At 41.7% G+C, this 23,805-nt stretch overlaps 1 protein-coding gene across 1 annotated transcript in view; it reads left to right on the top strand.

Moving 5' to 3' along the window:
- The window catches only part of OLA1 (Obg like ATPase 1), a 164,188-nt gene that overhangs the window by 8,731 nt on the left and 131,652 nt on the right, over positions 1-23,805 (top strand). Inside the window, exons 3-4 of the mRNA XM_004577049.3 lie at positions 12,715-12,858; positions 22,322-22,449. Of these exons, the coding sequence (XP_004577106.1) occupies positions 12,715-12,858; positions 22,322-22,449 (272 nt within the window). The remainder of the gene's footprint in view (positions 1-12,714; positions 12,859-22,321; positions 22,450-23,805) is intronic.

Genomic DNA, 23,805 nt, shown 5'->3' with positions numbered 1-23,805 from the left:
TTGGGGAGTAGGGGAGAGTGAAGTCATGGAGGTGGGTGTGGGATGGAGGATGGAGGAAGCAGAGTTGTTACCTGGAACTGAGTCCATGTCTCCCTTATGGTGCCAGGAGCCCAATCAGTTGAGCTGAGCCATCATTGCTGTCTCCCAGGATGTGCCTTAGCAGGATGCTGGAGTCAGGAACTGGAAGTGGGCACTGAATATAGGCACTGTTAGTAAGATATGGGTATTTCTCATCATCTTATCTGCTAGGTAAGTTTAACAACCCAGTAACTTCAAATTCATTGCAATTATTTATTCACTTATTAAAAGTTCATTTTATTTAAAAGTCAGAGTTTCAGAGAGAAAGAGAGAGAGACATCTTCCATCAGCTGGTTCACTGAAATGGCTGCAAGAACCAGAGCTAGTTCTATGCATAGCTGGGAACCAGTAGCTTCTTCCAGATCTCCCGTGTAAGTGTATGATCCCAACGCTTTGGGCTCCCCTCCAAAGCTTTCCCAGGCCACAAGCAGGGAACTGGATGGGAAGTGGAGCAGCTGGGATGGAGTTTTTCTAATCCTGTCTGGTCTGTTATGACTGGGTTTGTTTGTGTTTACTGACTCTTATCTTCATTTTGGTATTTATTTTCCTGCTTTGTTTTGTATGGCTTGCAACTTGTATTGGATACTGTGGATTTAATACTATCTGTATTACTGAATTTGGTTGAATTCCTTCAAAGGGCTTTGGATTTTGGCATTTAGTTCATTGTGTATTGTTTTATTGTTTTGAGCCTTCCTATCATGTTTACTATGGTAAGTTCATGAGGATTTTTGGTATGGTGCTGTGTTGGTATGGTATAGCCTTAGTATTAAGTTGTGGCTATTTTGAGGGCTGTTCCCCAAATTCTCATATTACCGGATCTCTCCATTGTAACTGTAAGAGTTTCAACTAATCCAAGCTGAGTGTGAATCCTGAGGATTGTTCAACCCACTACTAACTGAATGGTTCTTTTGCTGGCCTGTGCAGGTTGAATTTACTCATGTGCAAAATTACTGCTCAGCTCTGTTGTTGAGGGAACCCGCTAAAGCTCTTCTGAGCTCTCTGTTTAGCTCTTGTCTTTTCAGTACCCTGCCCCTCATTCTCATCTCTGTCTCCCCCATCTGTCGTGGTGGAGGGCTTCCATTGGCTTCTTTTCCTTGCACTGTGGTTCTGAAATCACCTTCCCACAGTAAGGTGGGGCAGTCCTTGAAAAGCTTATTCATTTGATCCTCTCAGTAAGAACAGTCTTATGGTGCCTGCCTGCCTGAAGACTGACCTTGTCTTGGTGTTGTCTGGTTTCCTAGTTGTTTATTGCAGGACAGTTCTCATAGCAGAAGGGGAAACAAAATTCCTCATTACCACTTTGAATGAATGTGAATCTTACTGTTTGTCAACTGGCATTCCAGAGTGCCTGCTCTTTCATTGGAATGTGTGATTTGGGAATTATTTGCCTTCTCTTTTTGCTGTGTTTTAAAGGATCTTTCAGACAACAGATTTGCTCTGCTGTTATTCAGCAATGTTTTAAAAATGGCTCATATTAATTGGCTTTTAAGTCTTAATTTTCATAGTTTCTTTTTAAGATGTCTAATCTTGTTGTATCACCACGTAATTTCAGTTTCATCCATTAACTTAAATCTGTTTTTTTTCACTGTTTTAACAACTTTTTTTGTAATAGATTTCAGCAGTTATCCTGCTAATGTCTTTCCTTTTCTAATGCAGAATGTTGTGTTGCATTTAGTCCTTTTGTCTGCAAAAGTTCTAAATCTCCTTCATTCTGTAACAAATTCTTAGTGTTTTGCTGGTTTATTTCTGTCTTTTTCCCCCCTTTTCCTTTTCAAGGGTTTAATGTTGCATTTTTTTGTGCTTTTCAAAGATTATGAAAATTTTTTTTATTTTTACAAAATATTGATCAGTTATTTTATAATATATGTCAATTTGAATTTGTCTCCTGTTTTCTCATGCTGATTTTTAAATCATGGTAGAAAACAAAATATAAAATGTAATATAAGATGTGTCCTTCTAATCAGTTTTAAATGTACAAATCAGTGTTTTTTTTTTTTTTTAAGATTAATTTATTTTTATTTGAAAGGCAGATTTTACAGGGAGCAGAAGGAGAGGTAGAAAGAGAAGGACTTGCATCAGCGGGTCCACTGTCTTACCTGGCTGCAATGACCAGAGCTGAGCTGATCCAAACCTGGAAGTCAGGAGCTTTGTGCAGATAGATATCCCATGCTGGGTACAGGATCCCAAGGACCTGGCCTATCCTCCAGTGCTTTCCCACGCCGTAAGCAGAGAGCTACATGAGAAGTAGAGCAGCTGGAACATGAACTGGCGCCCATGTGGGATGCTGGCATCATAGGGGGACCAGCAGCCCACAGGTCAGTAGTATTAACTATATCACACTGTTGCAGGTCTCTGGAACTTTTCTGTCTTGCACATTTGAAACTATACTCTTTGGATGATTCCTCAATTCTCCTTTCCTCTAACCCCTGATAACCTGTTGTTTTCATGAGTGTAGCTACTCTAGATAGTGCAGATGGAATCTTATATTGTTTGTCCTTTTGTGACTAGCATATTTCACTTACCGTAATGTTCTGAAAGTTTTTCCATGTTGTAGTCTGATAGATTTTCTTTTTTAGGGCTAAGTAATAGTCTATGGTGTGTATATCACATTTTTTGTACGCATTTTTATGGGTATTTGCTTCTATTCTTATCTATTGTGAATAATGTTTCAGTGAACATGAATTTGCAAGTGTTTCTGTAAGGTCAGGTTTTTGATTTTTTAAAAAAGATTTATTTATTTATTTGAATGACAGAACTAGAAGGAAACTGACCTTCGTTCTACTTGTTCAGTCTCCAAATAGCTACAACAATTGGGGTTGGGCTGGGAGGAAGCCAAGAAACACTCCCATATGAGTGGCACGAGTCCAAGGACTTGGACAATGTTTGAGTGCTTTCAGCATTAGCAGGGAGCTGGGTTGGAAGCAGCCAGGATTTGAACTGGTGCCATGTGTGATGCTGGCACTGCAGGTGGTAGCTTAACTTAACTTGCTGAGCTACAGAGCCAGCTCCAGGCTTTCAGTCCTTTTGGATATAGAATCACAAGTGAGATTGCTGGATCACATGGTAATTGTATATCTGGCTTTTTTTAAAAATGGAATCCCATTGTTTTCTGCAATGTCTACCCCATCCAAAACATTTTAGAATTGTTTTTATTGTGTTTGAAAGGGGAGGGGTGGGGCGAGACAAATATCTACAGGAGCTAAGACTAGGGCTAAATGCAGCCAGGACCTGGGAACTCAGTCCACATGTCTCAGTCTCACATGTGGATAGCGGGGCCCTTAGCATCCATCATCTGCCACCTCCCAGCGTGCACATTAATAGGAAACTGTAATTAGACACAGAACTAAGACTCAAAACCCCAGAATTTCCCCACGGGGCATGGCCATCTCAGGCAGCGTCTTAATTGCTGTGGCCAGTGCTTGCCTCTGTCTACCCTGCTTTACATTCTTACCAGCAATCACAGGCTTCCTCCAGTGTCTCAGTTTTCTCACCACACTTGTTACCTTCTCTTTGATAGTAACTATCCTTAAGCTGTATTTCCTTAATGTCCTTAACTGATATCCTTAAGATGATACTGTACTGTGGCTCTGATTTGTGTTTGCAGTTAGTGATGTTCAGTGTATTTTTGTATACCCTTTGTGTATCTCCTTTAGAGAAATGTCTTTTCAGGTTTTTATTTAGTTTTTAGTTGGAATACTTATTTTTTGTTGTTGAATTGTGGAGCCTATTTTTCTTAATGTACATTGTGGGTACTAACCATTTATGTGTCATTTGTAATTATTTTCTCCCACTTCATAGGTTGCCTTTTCACTTTGAATGTTTCCTTTGATGTTCAAAAGTTTTTAGTATAATCCCCATTTCTCTATTTTTACCTTCATTACCTGTACTTTATTTTTTTAAAGATTTATTTATTTTTATTACAAAGTCAGATATACAGAGGAGGAGAGACAGAGAGGAAGATCTTCCTCCGATGATTCACTCCCCAAGTGAGCCACAACGGCCAGTGCTGCGCCGATCCGAAGCTGGGAACCAGGAACCTCTTCCGGGTCTCCCACCGGGTGCAGGGTCCCAAGGATTTGGGCCGTCCTTAACTGCTTTCCCAGGCCACAAGCAGGGAGCTGGATGGGAAGTGGAGCTGCCGGGATTAAAACCGGCTCCCATATGAGATCCCGGGGCGTTCAAGGTGAGGACTTTAGCCACTAGGCCACGGCGCCGGGCCCACATTACCTGTACTTTTATATCGGGTGGATCATTGTCAAATCTGGTGTCAAGAAGGTTTTCCCCTGGGGCAAGTGTGTGGCTTCCTGCTACCATGCGCCCTGGGTGGCAGCAGATAACTGCTCAATTACTTGGCTCCTGCAACCCATGGGAGAGGTCCAAAGTGAATGCCAAGTTTCTAACTTTGGTCTGCCCCAACCCTGCTGTTTTGAACATTAGTAAAATGAACCAATAGCTACAAGATTGTATTTGTGTGTGTGTGTATTTATGCCTTTTAAATAAAATGAAAAAAAGTTAATAAAAAGAAAATACTTTCAAAAGAAGTTTTTCCCCTTGTTTTCTAGTGTTTCTGTATGTCTTTAGTCTATTTTCAGTTAATTTTTGTATGTAGCGCGAGGTAAGGGTCTAATTTTGCACATGAATATTTAGCTTTTTCAGTGTTGTTTGTTGAAGAAAATGTCCTTTTCCCATTGTATTGTCTTAGTATCCTTTTCAAAGATCTTTGGACCATATATACAAGAATTTTTTCCGTAGGATTTGTGTTCTATTCCATGTATCCATTTGGCTATAGTAGTCTGTTTTGTTTCTGTAGCTTTGTAATGTGTTTTAGGAAACATGCAGCAGACATCTGAGAATACTATGGCAGTGAAGTGCCATTTCATTGTGTCATATTGAAGAATAAATGACTTCAACAGTTTGTTTCTTGTGATGTTTTCCTTGTTTTCTTGATTAAGGTGGTTTTCCTTTTCCCTTACTGTGTCCTTTTGAAAGTGAGTTACTAAGTCCAGTCCACACCCAAAGGGAGAGGGATTACGATCCACCACCTAGAAGAAGTAGGTCAAAGAGTTTGTGACACTGGTTAGAAACTACCACAGTAATTAAAGAACTGTCTATGAGGAAATGAGATATTGAGACTATTCAGATACTTTCTTAAAGTTTTGTTGACAATTTTAGCATTCCTTGATGAACCTTGCCTGCAGCAGTTTGCTACTTCCCTTATTCCTTCTATATTTATTATTTGAAATGATTCTGTAAGAAAGTTTGTGTTTTTTCCTCATGTCAGGTTATTTATTCAGTTACTTATATAGTTCCACTTGGACTTACTGAGATTATTCTATTATTTGGGCTGCGATCTGGTATTATCAGTATTTGCTTTACAGCTCAAATTTTCCCACTTTTGGAAGTCTTCCAAGTTAGCTACTATGTCTTATTGACATCTTTCTCTTTTTTAAAGGAGAATAATAGAATAATGTGAATGCTTAAAAAGCAATGATACAAAAAGAGTCATTTAGGCCCTTACATTTTTTCCTGCTCCAACCTTGTCTCTGAAGAACTCTGGTTTCTTTTATTGGAGAATGATATCTAGAAACTAGGATTTTGGCAGGCAAGGTGGTTGGACGTGGCATCATGGTTGACACAGTAGTGTTTGCCGCAGTAGGTTATGCCTCTGCTTGTAATACTGACATCCTGTATCAGAGCAGTGATGCCAGTCCTGGCTGCTCTGCTTTTGATCTGATTTCTCATTAATGTGCCTTTAAAGACAGTATGTGATGAGTCAGTACTTAATCTCCTGCTGCCCTATGGGAGACCAGGATGGGGTTCCTATTTCCTGGCTATGATCTGGCCCGGTCCTGGCTTTTAGGGTCATTTGGGGATTGAAACAAATGATGGGAGATATCAGCATTTCAAATAAGTAAATAAATAACTAAGACTTAAAAAGAAAAGAAAGTTGGAATGTGGGTTTTTGGGTGAATTTGCTGTTGCCTGGGGTGTTACGCTGATTGGAGGCAAAAAACAGGGAGAGGGCTCCCATCCACTGCTGTGCTCACTATGGCCAGAAAGTGGAATTCAGCTGAAGTCAAGGTGAGTGGTTGAGACCCAACCACTTGAACCATCACTCTCTGCGTTTCAGAATGTGCATTAGCAGGAAACTGGAACTAGGGGTGGGAATTGAATCCAGGTATTCTGATGTCGGTTTCGCAACCAGTAGCTGAATTACTTTGTCAAAGGACCTTGGCAGAGTTAGGAAATACATGCAGTCCTGTACATGCATTGGTTTTAATTTCTGTGTTCTTTGTTTATGTCTTTCAGAAACGTCAGCATTTAGTTATATCTAAAATTACAGCATTTTGTAAAGATGTTCTCCTGTTTTTCTGTTTTGGATGTGTGTTTGATAAACAGTTAATTCAGAATACTGTGGACTTTGCTTTGAGTTCCTATTACATATTGTACTTTTGCCTAAGGTTTTAAAGTCTTGCTTATTTACTTATTTATTTATTTATTTATTTTTTAAATATTTTATTATTATTGGAAAGCCGGATATACAGAGAGGAGGAGAGACAGAAAGGAAGATCTTCCATCCGATGTTTCACTCCCCAAGTGAGCTGCAACGGGCCGATGCTGCGCCGATCTGAAGCTAGGATCCAGGAACCTCTTTCGGGTCTCCCAAGCGGGTGCAGTGTCCCAATGCATTGGGCCATCCTCAACTGCTTTCCCAGGCCACAAGCAGGGAGCTGGATAGGAAGTGGAGCTGCCGGGATTAGAACCGGCGCCCATATGGGATCCCGGTGTGTTGAAGGCGAGGACTTTAGCCACTAGGCCACGCCGCCGGGCCCTTGCTTATTTATTTTTAAGCTTATTTGAAAGGCAGTTATAGACAGAAAGAGAGAGAAGGGCCCTCAGTTTGTTAGTTTGCTCCCCAAATGTCTATATCTTTGGGACTGAGTAGGACCCAAGCTAGAAGCCGTATGGGTGCAGTTTCACATGTGGATGCAGGGGTCCAAGCGCTTGGCCCATCCTTTGCTGTTTTCCCGAGGGTGTTAGCAGGACTGGATGTGGGGCAGCCAGGACACCAATAACAGATGCCAACACTGCAGGCTAAATGCCAACCCCTGCATAAGGTTTTAGGTAAGGCATCTATTTAGTCAGATTTAGCTAATAAATATTTAATTTCTAAAATTGCATAACGTAATAAAAAATTTATTTCCCAAATAAAATGTTAAGGTTCTAAGTTGAAGTGATGTACATTAAATCTAGCCACTTTTTAAAAATTGCTTCAACATTTATGTAAATCTGTTGTATGAGAAATATTCCTAGAATTTTGAATCTTTCTCCTTTCTTGAAACTTCAACAATAACCTCAAGGGATCTAAATGTGTGTGTGTGTGTGTGTGTGTGTGTGTGAGAGAGAGAGAGATATTTTCATTTCACAGAAAAGCGTATGGATTTTAACAGTTCAAGCTCAGGCCAGAAGTTTCAGGTTCTTTGCTTTTGCAAAGCTTTTCTTTAATAGATTTAAATAGATCAAAATGTGTTAAGTTGTCACTGAAGTCTATAGTAATAATCCTTAGAAATTTTTCTTGTTCCTTCTTATTTCTTTCTACTTCTTTTATAACAACAAAGCTATTAGAACATACAAATGATTTGGCTTTATGAAATTTAAAATCTCTTCCAAGTTTAGTTTTAGATGTACGTAAGAATTTTTTTCTGCCTAAAAAGTAATGAAACTTTTTTTTTAGGTGTGTTGTACCTAATAATATGTTTTAAGAGCTAAACTTTTTCCTTTGTTATCCAATATATTTATTTTTATTGAAGTAGACAGGAGAAAAATACAGGAATAGCCAGAAATCTGAAAATTCCCCTCTCCCCCCACCCCACTGCTTATAGCTTTTTTAGATTCGCAGTTGTCATAGCAATAAACAGTTATTTTTAAAAGCTTTTTTTTTTAATTGGAAATGCAGATTTACGGAAAGAAAGATCTTCCATCTGCTGGGTCACTCTCCAAATGGTCACATTGGCTGGATTTAGCTGATCCGAAGCCAGGAGTCAGGAGCTTCTTCTGGGTCTTTAATGCAGTTGCAGGATTTCAAGGCTTTGGGCCATCCTCGACTGCTTTCCCAGGCCACAAGCAGGGAGCTGGATGGGAAGTGGAGCGACTGGGACACAAATGGGCACTCATGGGATTGCGGCACATACAAGGCAAGGATTTAGCCACTGAGCTTATCATGTTGGGCCCATAGATTTATGTATTTTTATTGGAAAGGCAGATTTATGGAGAGAAGGAGAAACAGAGAAAACGATTGTTCATCTGCTGGTTCACTCCCCATGTGGCTGCAATGGCCGGAGCTGAGCTGATCTGAAGGCAGGGGCTTCTTCTGGGTTCCTCATGCGAGTGTGCAGTGTCAAAATGTTGAGTTTTGAGCTATTGCTTTCCCAGGTCACCAGCAGGAAGCTAGATTGGAAGTGGAGCAACCAGGACAAGAACTGACACCTGTATGGGATCCTGGCACTTGCAAGGCAAGGATTTAGCCACTGAGCCAACACGCTGGGCTCAAAGAGATATACTTCATCTGCTGGTTCACTCTTCAAATGCCTGCTCCAACTATGTGAAAGGTAGAGTTAGGGTAAAATGGCCAGAGATCTTCCATCCACTACATCCACTGGTTTACTTCCAAATGGCCACGATGCCAGGGTCACATGGAATGCTGGTATTGCAGGCAGTGGCTCTGCCACAATGTTGACCCTTGATCCAAGATGTTGAGCATCTCAAGGTATGTTAGCAAGAAGCTGGAATTGGCATCCTAACCTGTATGTCAAACATTAGCCTCTTACTTATTTTTAGATTCATTTTATTGGAAAGTCAGAATTCTGTAGATAGGGAGAGAGAGAGAGAGATCTTTCATCCCCTAGTTCACTCTCCAAGTGGCTGCAGTGGCTGGAGCTGAGCTGATTTAAAGCCAGAAAACATGAGCTTCCTCTGGGTCTCTTTAGTGGATTCAATGCCCTAGGCACTTGGGCCACTTTGCTGCTTTTTCAGCTGCGTTAGCAGGGAACTGGATGGGAAGTGGAACGTCAGTGGCTTGAACCAGTGTCCTTATGGGATGCTGGTGCTGCAGGCAGTGGCTTTACCAGCTGAGATGCAGTGCCCCTACCTAGCCCCTTATTTTTTGTTGTATTTTCAATAAATAAGGTCCTGAACTAATGGAAACCTATTTTATTTTTTAACCCTTTATTATGGGTTGGGCAGAAAGTGTGGAAAAGGAACCAATCTGTGCTGCATTACTTGAATACATTTTTGTTTTCCCTCTAAAGAGGGAAATACTTTGACAACACTGGGTATTAATTAGGTCCTTAAGGTGCTCTTCAAGTGCTCTGTTGGGTTCTCTCTGCCCTTGGATCAGCTTTGGATGATTGTAAAGTCCAGATTCTTGTCACTTTTTTTTCATCAGAATGGGTGAATGTATTCAGTGTATAGGCGGTTTTAGAGGACACATCTTTTCTTCCAAGCTTATTTCTGTTACCAAAACCCTAGCCCCTTTAAACAGACTATCTCTGTAGATTTCAAATTTTATTTATTTATTTGAGAGAAAGAGAACTGCCATCCGCTTACTCCTCAAATGGCCAGAACAGCTGGGGAAGGGCCAGGCATAGTGGCTGGGGACCTGGGAACTCCATCCAGGCCTGCTATATGGGTGGCAGGAACTGCAGCACTTGAACTGCTACCAATACCTCCCAGGATCTGTGTTACCAGGAAGCTGGAGGTTGGTGGATATCAAATCTAGGAATTCTGTTAGGCATCTGAACCTGCGTGTTAACTGCTGGGCTAAGCACCTGCCCACCTCCATTTTATATAGCTTTTCTACCTCGAGTTGAAATCTATGGTCTAGTTTTAGCTTTTCTTTTTTAACTCACAAAGAAGCAGTTTTCCTACCGCGTCTACCCTCTAATTGACTTGTTAAATTGATTTTTTGGTGTACATTTATGTATGTATGTATATGTGTTTATATACATATATACACATACGTGTGTATATATCTGTATATATAAAATGTATATATATATAAATATATATGAATTTAAGATTATTTTAAAGGTAGAGTGACGGAGAAAGAAATCTTGCATCCACTGGTTCATTCCACAGCATACGACAGCTGGGGCAGAGTCACAGAGAGAAGGATTTCTTGTGGCTTCTGGCCCAGCCAATGGCTGTTTAGGGGGTGAAGCAGATCACTTTCTGTCTTCTGTTTCTCTCTGTCACTCTGCCTTTTGGATAAATGAATTTTAGAGATCTTCCATCTGCGGGTTCATGTCCAAATTGTACAACGTTCAGTTCAGTTCTGGTCCAGGCTGAAACAGGAGCCTGGAATTCCATCTGGATCTCCCACATGGGTGTCAAGGGCCCAAAACTTGAACTACCTTCCACTGCTTTTCCAGGGACATTAGCAGGGACTTAGATTGGAAGTAGAGTAGTTGGGATTTCAGCAGGTGCTCATATGGGATGCTGGTGTTGCAGGTGGCAGCTTTGCTCTCTGTACCATTGCACTGGCCTCTGGATAGACATTTTTATCTGAAGTTTTTTTTTTTTTTCTCTTAAGAGAAAAGTAATCACTTGTAATCTCACAAACACATTATACTTTTTTGGTATTTCTTTGTAATCAAATTAGGACAATTTATACACATTTTTATGTAATGTGTCTAGCCATGATTAGCAAGCACCAGTCTCACAATATCCACGTAATCCTTTATTGCTTCTTTAATTAGAGCAAAAATTATTATGCGACAATAATTCTCATTTTTAATTTCTTTTTTTTTTTTTTAAAGATTTATTCAGTTTATTACAAAGTCAGATATACAGAGGAGCAGAGACAGAGAGGAAGATCTTCAGTCCTATGATTCACTCCCCAAGTGAGCCGCAATGGGCCAGTACGTGCCGATCCGAAGCAGGGAACCAGGAACCTTTTTCGGGTCTCCCACGCGGGTGCAGTGTCCCAATACATTGGGCTGTCCTCAACTGCTTTCCCAGGCCACAAGCAGGGAGCTGGATGGGAAATGGAGCTGCCGGGATTAGAACCGGCTCCCATATGGGATCCTGAGGCTTTCAAGGCGAGGACTTTAGCCGCTAGGCCACGGCCCCCAGGCCCTTAATTTCTTACATAGCCTGTCTGGAGCAAGAAAAGCCACTATAATGGTAACTTCACTCTCTTTCTTAGTGATGGAATTGAATGTAGGACAAAGTAAATCAGCTATCCATTATAAATCCCATTTTGTTTGGATTTTACTCTGAATTTTGGCATTGTAATTGTATTTAAAAATGATTTATTTTTATTGGAAATGCAAATTTTAGACACACAGAGAAAAAAATCTTCCATCTGCTGGTTCAATTCCTAAATGGTTGTAACAGCTGAACTTGAGCCTATCTGAAACCAGGAGCCAGGAAATTTTTGGATCTCCCACATGAGTTCAGGGTCCCAAGACTTTGGGCCATCCTCTGCTGCTTTCTTAGGCCACAGACAGGGAGCTTGATTGGAAGTGGAGCAGCTGGGACATGAACTAGTGACCACATGGGATATTGGAAGTTGCAGGCAGAGGATTAACCAATTGAGCCATGGCGCTGGCCCCAATTATTTATTTATTTTAAATTTATTTATTTTTTTAATTGGAAAGTCAGATATACAGAGAGGAGGAGAGACAGAGAGGCAAATCTTCCATCTGCTGGTTCACTCCCCAAGCAGCCACAATGACTGGAGCTGCCCCATCCGAAGCCAGGAGCCCAGAGCTTCCTCTGGGTCTCCCACATGGGTGCAGGGTCCCTAGACTTTGGGCTGTCTTTGACTGCTTTCCTAGGCCATAAGCAGGGAGCTGGATGGGAAGTGGGGCTGCCGGGATTAGAACCAGTGCCCATATGGGATGCTGGCGCATGCAAGGCAAGGACTTTAACCTCTAGGCTATCATGCCACACCCTGGCCCGATTATTGTATTTAAAAAATGTGGTTAGAATTATATGGTTTGGCATTTGTTGAGCTACACACAACCCAATAGGAATCAGATCACTTAATCTACAATAATGTTATTTTTCCTTGATTTAGATCATACCTTGAAAAAATTTACATTTTGACTTTTGCAATTTATAATCAGCTGTGCTAGACTTGCCAGTAATCCTTATGTACCAACAATTAGAAAGGAATCCTGAATTCCAATTTCCTGTTTTCTCAGAGACAGCATCCCTTCCCCAATTCAGAATGTGTGGGAAATGATTGTCCTAATTAGTTATCCACAGTTTTACATTTCATGCTATAGAAGGTTTTGTTATATACAGGTGAGATGATACTGGAACTACCAGGTGCCTTTAAGTTTTGCAGTATGACATATGCCTGACTATACTTTACAACAAAGATCATTTTGGAATTTGCTTTTTCAGTTCCAGATGGACTGAGAAAGGTCTAGAACCTAACTATAAACCATGCATTGCATTGTTGTAAATCTTTCATTTCTGTTAATAAAAATGTATTCCTTTTTTTCCCCTGTCCCAGATGTGATTTGCATTTTTTACAGACCTTATTTGCATGTTGGAATTAGAGTGGGATAAGGTTTTCTTGGCATTGGCCTATGAATTAATTGAAATTGCTTTTGTTCATTTTAGGAAATCTACCTTCTTCAATGTGTTAACTAATAGTCAGGCTTCAGCAGAAAACTTCCCATTTTGTACTATCGACCCTAATGAGAGCAGAGTTCCTGTGCCTGATGAAAGGTTTGATTTTCTTTGCCAGTACCACAAACCTGCCAGGTAAGATACACTTTATACCATTGTTGTTTTGGTGGCTCTGTGTAGACTAAGTCAGGATGTGAGTGTGTTACGCGTAGAGTCATGCAGACAGGCTTGTAGCATTATTGTTTGGAGTGCTTATGTAGTGATAGAGAAGGGAAAGGAAGGATATATGCAGGTTTTTTTTTCCCTGGGTAGTGTGAAGTACAGAGTAGTGATTTACATGAGAATTCATGTTAAATTACATGAACATACATATATATGAAAATGTGAAATGAAAATCATAAAGCAATTGATGGTTATCTCAGTCTGAGTAATGAGAATGTTAGGCAATTTTTACTTGACAATTATCTCTCGGTATCTGAGAGCAATTGGTTCCAGGACCTTTGAAGATACCAGAAGTCTTTTATGTGAAATGCTGTAATATTTACACATATAGAATTCACATGTTCTGAACTTTGAATCATCTTTAGATCTGTTATAATACCTAATACATGTAGATGCTGGGTAGAGCTATATTATTTAGAGGATAATGATAGGGGAAAAAGTTGTATTTGGGCAGTACTGATTTAGTTTTTTTTCTTGGAATATTATCAGTCTGGTTGGGTAAATCCTTGGATGCACAGTGCACATATGGAGAGAGGTGATTCATATTCTTATAGTGTTTCAATATTTTACGATAAGCACTTAGTATGTCTTTGACTGATAAAAATCATTAAAACTTTCATAAAAAAATGCACCTCGGGCCTAGTGCAGTAGCCTAGAGGCTAAAATCCTTGCCTTGCGTGTGCTGGGATCCTGTATGGGTGCTGCTTGTAATCCCGGCATCCTCGCTTCCCATCCAGCTCCCTGCTTGTGGTCTGGGAAAATAGTCGAGAATGGCTTAAGGTCTTGGGACCCTATACCCACATGGGAGACCTGGAGGAAGCTCTGGGCTCCTGGCTTTAGCTCGGCCATTGTGGCTGCTTGGGGAGTGAATTCCTGGACGGAAAATCTTCCTCTCTGTCTCTCCTCTCTGTACATGAGACTTTCCAGTGAAAATAAAATAAATTTTAAAAAATGCACCTCATTAAGTCCAAATAAGAACATGCATAGTAAGAGGAATGAAAACCACTTCTGTTTCCTCTGACTTGATAGAACAGGTGTGAGTGCTTCGGGGAGTGTACCCTTCCAACCTTCCCCTGAAATTTGTGCATATAATTACAGAAGTGCTGCATTGTTCCTGTGCTGATGCCTACTTGTCCGTTTTATAATTCTGTCATTCATTGTTCTTTCTTCATTTGTTAGTTGGCATTTTCCTGTAAAAAACCCATATTTCTGTTTTCTTCTTTTTTTTTTTTCAAAAGATTTATTTGATTATATTTTTAGTCATAGTTACAGAGAAGGAGAGATCTTCCATTCTCTGGCTCACTTCCAAAATTGGTACAATGACCAGGGCTAGGCCAGGCCAAAACCAGGAGCTTCTTCGTTTTTTCTGCTGTTTTGAAAGGCAGAGTTATGGGAGAGAGTAGACAGGAGTGGGACAGGAGCAAGTGAGTGAGCGAGCAAGAGAGAGAAATCTTGATCTTCCATCTTCTGGTTCTGTCTGCTGAAATGGTTAGGCATTGCTGGCAGCAGCTTGTTGCACTGTGACGCAGTACCAGCACCCCTGCCTCCTTTTTGACTTGTCACAGTCATTGTTTTAAGTATTTCCTTGTTTTTGGCGCAGCTGTATGTTTCAGGCTTATCTTGTGGTTTCATTGCTTTAACCTTGGTGTTAGCCATTTCTGCAAAGAACCCTTGTTGCTTTTAAGAGGAGACTATTATTTAAAAACAAAAGAATCTGTATATAGTTAAGCTTGTCATTGCTGGAGTGGTTTTTCTGTGCCTCTCAGTGGACGGAACTAGGAAAGACATGTATGTGGCTATACATTGTATTTAAATATACAGTACATACTTAAGAATATTTTTATGTATTTCTGTACTAAGACCATGAACTTAATTTCCAGCCTAACAGTAGTGTTCTTTCTAGTTCTAGTTTTTCCCTTTCTCTATTTGCCTCCGTCTTACCTTCTCCAATACTGAGAATGCTAGCTCCTGTTTTCCTCAATGTGTTTATTCCTTGGCTCAGTCTTCCTCTGTGTAGTCAGTTTCTTGCCCACATGGAATGCTATTCAGTTTGAACACTGCATTTATGTGCCTTCCTTGAGCAGGGCTCAACTGCTGCCCTGGTTCCTTCTCTCCCCACTCGATGCCCTCCTGTGTGTGTCCTCGTCATTGCTAGATTTTGTGATTGTGTAGCACTGCTGAAGTTTTTCAGAGACATGAGGAGAACACAACATCAGTCAAAATATTGGCCTTCAGATTCGCTAAAAATTTTAGGAAATGAAAAAACTGATTTCTTAGAATTTCTTTTGTTTTTGTGCTGGGAGAAAAACATCGATGAACTACTCTTTTGGAAATAAAGATTGTGGATTAATCTTTTTTTGTTATTTTCACTAAAATGGCTGAAAGAAGCTTAATGAAAAGAACAGCTTTTTGTGTAAGATTTATTTTACTTGAAAGGCAGGATTACAGAGAGAGAAAGGGGGAAAGAGAGAGAGAGAAAGAGAAAGAGAAGTATCTTCTGTTTAGTTCACTCCCCAAATGGCTGCAGCACTCGAGAATGGGCTAGGCTGAGAGCCAGGAGCTAAGAGCTTCTTTTTTCTGTTTAACAATTTTTATTTCATTTGTTTTTGATGATGCTTACGTAGTTGAGAAGGATACATATCCATGTGAACCACTGATAAGGGTCGAAATGTTTGAGGCATAGGGGAAAGTGGATGAGACCATTGTTTCCAACTTTCTTCTTCCTGTATCTCGGGGAAGGGGTAGAGAAGGGGAGAAACTGCACCCAGCATCTTAACCATATTGGCCCTAACCACGGGAATGGGGAACGGCTTACCTGCTGTCATCCCAGCGTCCCTGATGTGGAGCATGCTGCAAGGGTTCTGCTCAGGTGGTTTCAGTAGTTCCGAAATGCTGTTGATTTAATTCCTCCAGGGATGAGGAAATTTTCCCAAGGTCTGTTGGCTGACCTAGTCCACCTTAGAGTCTCCATTTGCCCAGATACTTACTATTAAAGATTGGCTAGGAGAGTTATCCAATTCTGCCCTCCATCTTCTGCTATGGTACTAGATGTCCTCTTTAGACCCAAAGGACTGCTATATCCCCCGTGTGCATCTGGGCGTGCCTTCCACTGTATCATCTTCAGCAACTGATTAGGCCTATGCGCCCCATGGTCAGACCACAGATCCTGTGATCCTCTCCGTGGTTGGAATTCTGAATCCAGCAGTTCAGTCATGAGTGGCGGATGTCCCCAAAGACTCCTTTTCAGAGATGACTCCAGAACTGATTCCTGTGTGTGCCAGCCAGTACAGGGTCCCGATCAGTTTTATCCCCCACATCAGTCTATAGTGGTTGCAATTGCTGGGTCAGTTCTGTCATCCACTGCTTTCTGTTGATGTTGTGACCCAACCCAATGCTGCCTACCCACACCCGGCCCTCAGGTACACCAGTGGTAACTGCAACTCAGTTGGAGCAACCCCGTCTAATCCCTACCAGTCCCGACCCCAGCCCTTGTTCCTGCACATGCCAGTATGTGCCGCAGACTGCTCCGGTCTGTGCTTTTGTACACACCAGTATGTGCTGCAGCCTAGCTCAATCCAGCCTACCCTGCTATCCAGCCCACACTTATGGTAGGAGGTGCTACCACCTGGCTAGTCAGGTCTACCCCTAGCACTGGTTCTCATGCGCACTGATGGAAGATGCAGCCCAACAGAAGGGTGCCCATAGTTTTTCTACTATTCCTACTCCCAGCCCCAGATCTTAATACTTTCCAGGTGTTCTGGGGTCTAGTTTGACAGGAGTTGCTCCCCATTCCCAGCATTTGCCAGCTGATGCTGCATCGAAGCTTGGCCAGTTTGCATTTACTTTGGCTCATACATGTAGCAGTGAATATGGTCAGTTAGCCAGCTTGGCTATCTCTTTGACCTAGCTCACATGCAGGCCAGTGGGTGTTGCAGTCCTGCCCAGGGTGATCTGCCTCGCAGTCCCAGCTCTGATGCTTACCAGTAGGAACATGGTCCTGCTGGGAAGTCCTCTCGCTGACCTCCTACTGGGCTCGCCCCCTGACCCAGGTCTTAAGTGTGCTGCAACCTGTCTGGTGTGACCTTGCTCACCTTTGTATTTGCTGGTGAGTGCTGTAGCCTGTGTTGGTCTGGCTCACCCTCAGTTCCAGTTCATACTGGCGGCAGGTACTGCAACCTAACTCAGTCTGGACTGCCCCCAGTCCAGACCCTAATTTGAACTGTCTATTGTGGTCCAACCTGGCCTGTCCTGTACCCTGTCCTGGTTCTCATATATGCCAGTGGGCATTATGAACTGGCCCAGCCTGGCTTGTCCCCAGACCTGACTCACATGTATACCAGCAGATGCTATAACCTAGCCTGGTCTGGGGTGCTGCTAGTCTTGATTTTTGTGCTCACTTGTAGAGATTGCGTCCTGACAGAGGAGTTATCCAATATAGACTGCCCACTCTGTGTTGGCGTTTGTGTGAGCTGGTGGATGTTGCAGTCCAGCCTGCCCCACACCCTATTCCTGGTACGCCTTCGGTTGCTGCATCCTGGACCAGCTTGGCCTGTTCCCAACCCCAGTACCCATGAGTGCCTTGGGGTTCCATGGTGATGCCTAACTCAGCTTGTCACTACCTCCAGCTCTTGAGCAAACTGGCAGATATTGCATTTCCTCAGGGGTGAACTCACATATGCCCTACAGAATCTGCTGCTGCACCTGGATCTCCCCTGTGCTGGTTAGTGTCATGACCCAGCCTAATGTTAACTGTTCCCTGCTTCTACACTCACTGGAGGGTACTGAGATCTAGCCCTGTCAGGCAGGACTGCAACCCTAGCATTAGTGTGCACTGGTGGGTGGTGGTTGCTGGTGGTTGATGCTGATTACCCCAACTCAGGTCTCCCACATGGGTGTGTGCATCGTTCTGATCCAGAAAGGTCTTTTAGCTTCCCCCCTCCAAACTGCTCATTCTCAACACCCTCACTTACCTGCAAGTACAATGGCTTTGTTGGTGGACATCCCCCAGAAGTCATTCCTCACCTGCAACATACTCCTTCAGTGATCTTCCCTCTCACACATCCCTATACTTCTTTCTTGGAGCAATCCACAGTCCCTGTGCCTGGGAGCGCATGGGTTTCCTAGCCCAATCTTCCCAAGCCCAGTCTTCTGGTGGGGTGGTTTGCTGCCCTGGAGCTCTGTTTGCCCACTGGGGACTTAAGCTTCTGGCATGTGTGCTGGCCTGGGACCCTACCCCTCTGCCTACCCAAAACCCAAGCAAATTTACTGTTCTCCAAGCCTGGTCCACCAGTACACCACACCTACATGTTAAGCTAGACACTCCCAATCAAGCCGTGTGGAAATCCATAGGTTTACTTTGCCTGCCTGGGCTCGAGCCCCCAGGTCCCCATATGCCCCTGCTGGCACCATTCTCCAGGCCCTCACAAGCCTGCCCGTGCTGGTGGAAACCAGGCACTTGTACCTGGAAAGCTTTTTCTTGGTCTCCCATGTTGGGTGCTTGGGCCCAAGCGTTTGGGTCATTCTCAGTTGCTTCCCTGGAGCCTTTGCAGAGGGCTGGATCAAAAGTGGAGGCTCTGACATAACCTGCTATGCCAGAGCCCTGGCCCCAGAAATCTTTTTTTTTGTTTGTTTGTTTTTATGACTTACAGGTTAAGTCACAGGATTGGGTAGCTGCATCTGATAGAGGGTAGTTAGGGTGGGTGTGGTGGTAATAATTGCTTGGTGACCAGGAAGGATAGAGAAAGAGGGAGAGATAACCTAGGCTGAACTTGAACTGTGATAATTAAGCCTGTCCCCAGAACCACCAAGGTCTTGTCTCCAGTAACTCAAAGACCTCCACTGGGCCCCACCTCTCAGGTTCCACCATTCGCTCAAATTTCCGCTCTTAATCAGAGGTTAACTTGAAGATCATCAGAGTGTAAACAGATACATGAGTTTTGGAGAGACAAATCCTATTCAGCTCCTAACAGATCCACTGAGAACCATCTCTCTCTCTCTCTCCCTCCCTCTTTTTTTTTTGCTTAGTTTTGACCTCTTTGTGCTGAGAAAAATAAAAAAGATAATTGAAATTTCATACCATTTTTTCTTGCTGTTTCAAACTAAGCTTCAGTAGAATTTTTTAAAATCTGAAAACATTTTGTTCAATAATGAAATTATTGCTGTAATATCCCAGAATTTTTTGATTCAAGGTTCCTGGTTTAATTTTAAGATAATATATTAATAGTTTAAGCCTTTATCTTTATCTTAAATCAAGATAAGAAACATTAGAATATCAGAGCTGGGGCTTCTCTTTCTATTTTCTCATTAAAAGAGGCTTGGAACCTAGAACAATGAAATGAGATACTTGTGTTCTCATTTACAGTTTTTGTCAACCGGGAATAGAACTTAGGGCTTCCCACTGCAAATTCAGAACACTCCTATGCATCTACATTCCTACTGAACTCCATATTGATCATGTAATAGGTGGTTGTGGATTTAGTTGTAAACAGTGGTGTCATTGGGGTTGAATCTGATTGCACCTAGCATATTGGCTTAAACATTAACTGAATTAATTACAGATAAGCACAGTGGTTTAGCTCTGTGGTGTCATTGAGGACCTGGCTTCTCTTGCCTCTTCACTTTCCTCTCATCAACAACTTGATAACACGATTGCCTTTCCCTTGTAGTCACAGGATTTTTCTCATCCATGTTCAGAGTAAAGGGTCTTCAGAGAAAACTTCTGTTCAATAATCTCCATCACTCCATTAAGCCTCCCATTTAGTCTGTTGAGACCAAAAGGCAAGATGGAGGTTCTAGAAGCATATGTTGTACCTGCGAATGATGGCAAAAAGTCCATGCTCCATGCTTCACTCTAAAGTGGAAGGAATGGTGACTTCTCCAATGCTGTGGGCATCACTGGCAGGTGTGGCTCACCATGTGAAAGTCAGTGCATCTAGAAGAGAGAAGGATCAGTGGGTGTAACAGGGAGTCAATCCTAATATCCAACAGCAAACAGCCACGTTTATCTGTTCCCACTGAATTTCTTGATGATGGTATTGTCTTGATTTCTGTTAGAATAATTGTTTATAGAGCAGTTATTTTGAAAGGGTTTGTTTTCTATACAGATAAAATAAGGAGTCCTTTTATATTGTAGTTTATCAGTAAAATTGATGTTCTAAAAAATGAGTACTCTTGAAAACTGACAGTGGATGCAAATTATACATACAGTGTATCTGTCATGAAATGGAAAGTAGTCTTTAGTTGCTCATATACTAAGTCAACCATTTTTACATGCTAGAATGACTTTGTTAATTTGGTTTCTTGCCTCTGTTAGCTGTGCCTTTACTTAGCAAAACAAAGGTTCTTTTGCATATAATTGTTGTTTTGTATAGAACTGTCTAATTCTGTTGCTGTTATTAACAACTAGGCTAATACAATGCTTATTTATAACTGTTTCTCTGTCTCTCTCTCTCTCTCTCTTTTTAAACTCATGGGAGAGTTTCCTAGAAGGGTGCTCTGACACTCTTTGATACTCTTATTTCAAAGTTAGAGTCACACAGTTTGAGGGAGAGACATAGACTTTTCTATCCGTTCATTTCCTAAATGACCATAGCGCCTGGGTCTGGGCCAGAGCAGACCAGACCAGAATTGTTCTAGATCACCCACATGGCTACAGGGGATCAAATATTTGGGCTGTTTTTTTACTGCTTTCCCAGGCAGTGAAGCTACAGGGAAACTAGAGTAGCCAGGAGCTGGATTGGAAGTGGAGCAACTGAGACTTGAATTGGCACCCAATTGGGATGCTAACATCATAGGTGGCAGTTTAACCCACTTCACTATGATGCTGTTTCTGCTTTAGTATTTTTTTACAAGACTTATTTTATTTTTATTGGAAACTCAGGTATACATAGAGGAGAAGAGACAGAGAGGCAGATCTGTCTGTTGATTCACTTCCCCACCGGCCACAATAGCTGGAGCTGTCCTGATCTGAAGCCAGCCTCCTCTGGGTCTCCCAGGTGGATACAGGGTCCCAAAGCTTTAGGCTGTCCTTGACTGCTTTTCCCAGGCCAAAAGCAGGGAGCTAGATGGGAAGTGGGGCCGCCAGGATTAGAATTGGTGCCCATATAGGATCCCAGTGCATGCAAGGCGAGGACTTTAGCCACTAGGCTACCACGCCAGGCCCTAATTTTCTTTTTAAACAGTAGTTTTATTTATTTATTTAAGGAAGACAAAGTTAGAAGGAGATACAGAGAGCTTCCATCTACTGGTTCACTCCCCAATAGTCAGGACAGGGCAAGCCAAAACTAGGAACCACATATGTGACAGTGGCCGAAGTGTTTGGGTCATCTGCTGCTGCCTTCCCAGGTGCATTAAGGAGTAGATTGAAAGCAGAGCAGCTGGGACTAGAGCTGGCCCTCTGATACTGAATGTGGGAAGGCATACCCACTGTATCACTTCAACATCCCCAGTATTCTCATAACTGCATGAATGTTTTGACTATATAACCTGTGTGGTATTTCATGCAAACCATATTAGCCTGTTTTGAACCTCACTTTTAACTGAGTGATCTTGTGTGTGTTAAGAGAACAATTTTTAACTTTTTTTTTTTTTTTTTTTTTTTTTTTTTGAGAGGCAGAGAGACATAAAGACACTGAGTTCCCATCTGCTGGTTCACTCTCCAGATGCCTTCAATGGCCAGGGCTGGTTCAGCCAGAACCGTGAAAGCAGAACTTAATCTAGGTCTCCTATGTGGGTAGAAGTATCCCAGTCATTTGAGTCATTACCTGCTGCCTCCCAGTGTGCACACTGAGAGGAAGCTGGGATTGGAAGCAGAGGTAGGACCTGAACTCGAATACTCTCTAACATGGCTCGTGGGCATCACAGCCAGTATTTTAACTGTTACTCATAAGGCTGCTTCTGCAATACATTTCTTCACTCTCTTAGGCAAAGTTTCCTCACTTAAAAACTGGGTCTAGTATCACCTACCTTATAGAGTTGTTTTGAACCAAAATGAGATTTACAGAGTACTTAGTCTAGTGCCTGATGCACAATAAGTTGGGTCATTTTATGAAGATTATCTTGACTTCTGAGTGTATGTATGCATCTCAATAGTAAAACTGTAATAAAAATAGTTGTAAGAGTTTAACTCTTCAGAGGTACAATAAAAGCACCCTACTCTGCTTTAGTGTTCTGTTTTATTTTGCTGCTTAAGAAAGCCTTAATGCAGTAAAAAGTTACTTCTTATTTAGGAATATTAATTTATCAGATCATTAGAGTACCTTCTAAACTGTGTTCTAGAAAGGAAAGACAAATTTATATGGAATATTTGGGGAGTTCTTTTGATTAATGAGTATTTTCTTAGGAGTATCTCATAATGAAACTGTCATTTGTTTTTCAGCAAAATTCCTGCCTTTCTAAATGTAGTGGACATTGCTGGTCTTGTGAAAGGAGCTCACAATGGACAGGGCCTGGGAAATGCCTTTTTATCTCATATTAGTGCTTGTGATGGGATCTTTCACTTAACACGTAAGTAGTTGATTTAGTCATTGTTTTTAATAAGGTCTGTTTTCTTTCTGTTAGTGTACAAAAATGAAATTAGAAATGATTGCTCATTAATAGATTGCTTCACAGTACGCATGGTGAATTTGTTAATTTGTGGCTTTAATGTCATTAAGTGTCATATCTGGATGTGAAAGGTTATTTCATACCAAGTATATGTTGTGTTGGTATTCTGATGAGTTTTATTTCTTGATCTGGGTTAGGGCCATTGAAAAGTGTTTCTGTGAAAGAATTAACTTTGTTGCTTGTAAAGAGATTTTGAAATGTTCTCAATATGTGGAATTTTGCATTCTTTATTTTTCATGTGTTGGGAAATATCACAGGATGATAGAGGAAGGGCTTATGGTTATAGCAGAGGAAAGAAAGGCACCCAGGTCATCTGTGAGAGATGAAGGGGTACAGAAGAATCTTTACTGGGAGATACGTAATTCAAATGTAGAAAACAAGAAAACTGGGTTGGTCCGAGTTCTTTTGACTTCATGAACCAAGAACATAGTAATTTTCTGACAGAGTAGAAGAGCTAGGTTAGGGCTCAGGTCTAGACTGTGTTTTATGGTTTTTGTATTATCACAAGCAAATTAAAGCAAAGAAAATACACATTTTGCTGAGGGTCAATGCTTTTATTGCTCCAAATCTATGACTAGATAGCTATAGCAGTGAACGTTTATGAATTTAATGATGATTGGAATGTTCAAGTATTTTGTCCTTGGAATAAAATAAAAGATTTAGTGATATAAGTTGTATGTCCTTTAAGAATCATCGGTCTGAGCCTGGCGGTGTGGCCTAGTGGCTAAAGTCCTCACCTTGAACGCGCCGGGATCCCATATGGGCACCGGTTCTAATCCCGGTAGCTCCACTTCCCATCCAGCTCCCTGCTTGTGGCCTGGGAAAGCAGCAGAGGACGGCCCAATGCCTTGTGACTCTGCACCTCTGTGGGAGACCTGGAAGAAGTTCCTGGATCCTAGCTTCAGATCGGCATAGCACCGGCTGTTGTGCTCACTTGGGGAGTGAATCATCGGACGGAACGTCTTTCTCACTGTCTCTCCTCCTCTCTGTATATCTGACTTTCCAATAAAAATAAAATAAATCTTGTAAAAAAATCATTGATCTGGTAAGTCATAATTTGATAAGTAGTAGACTGAGTACCATAGCCCTAAGTAGATACCAAGAAACCTCTTTGAGAGTTTGTTGCAGTCAAGGAAAGTGGTCACTGAGAAGTCTGAGGACAGGGAGCTAGGAGGCAGTAGTTCCGAGATATGTTGGCTTGAAACCTGTGTGCTCTAAGAACCTCTGTGTTCTCCTGGTTCTGGTTCATTTCCATGT

Source organism: Ochotona princeps, chromosome 5, assembly GCF_030435755.1.
Source record: "Ochotona princeps isolate mOchPri1 chromosome 5, mOchPri1.hap1, whole genome shotgun sequence".
Taxonomy (NCBI): domain Eukaryota; kingdom Metazoa; phylum Chordata; class Mammalia; order Lagomorpha; family Ochotonidae; genus Ochotona; species Ochotona princeps.
The sequence above is the reverse complement of the archived record's forward strand: the minus strand, read 5'-3'. Positions and strand labels throughout refer to the sequence as shown.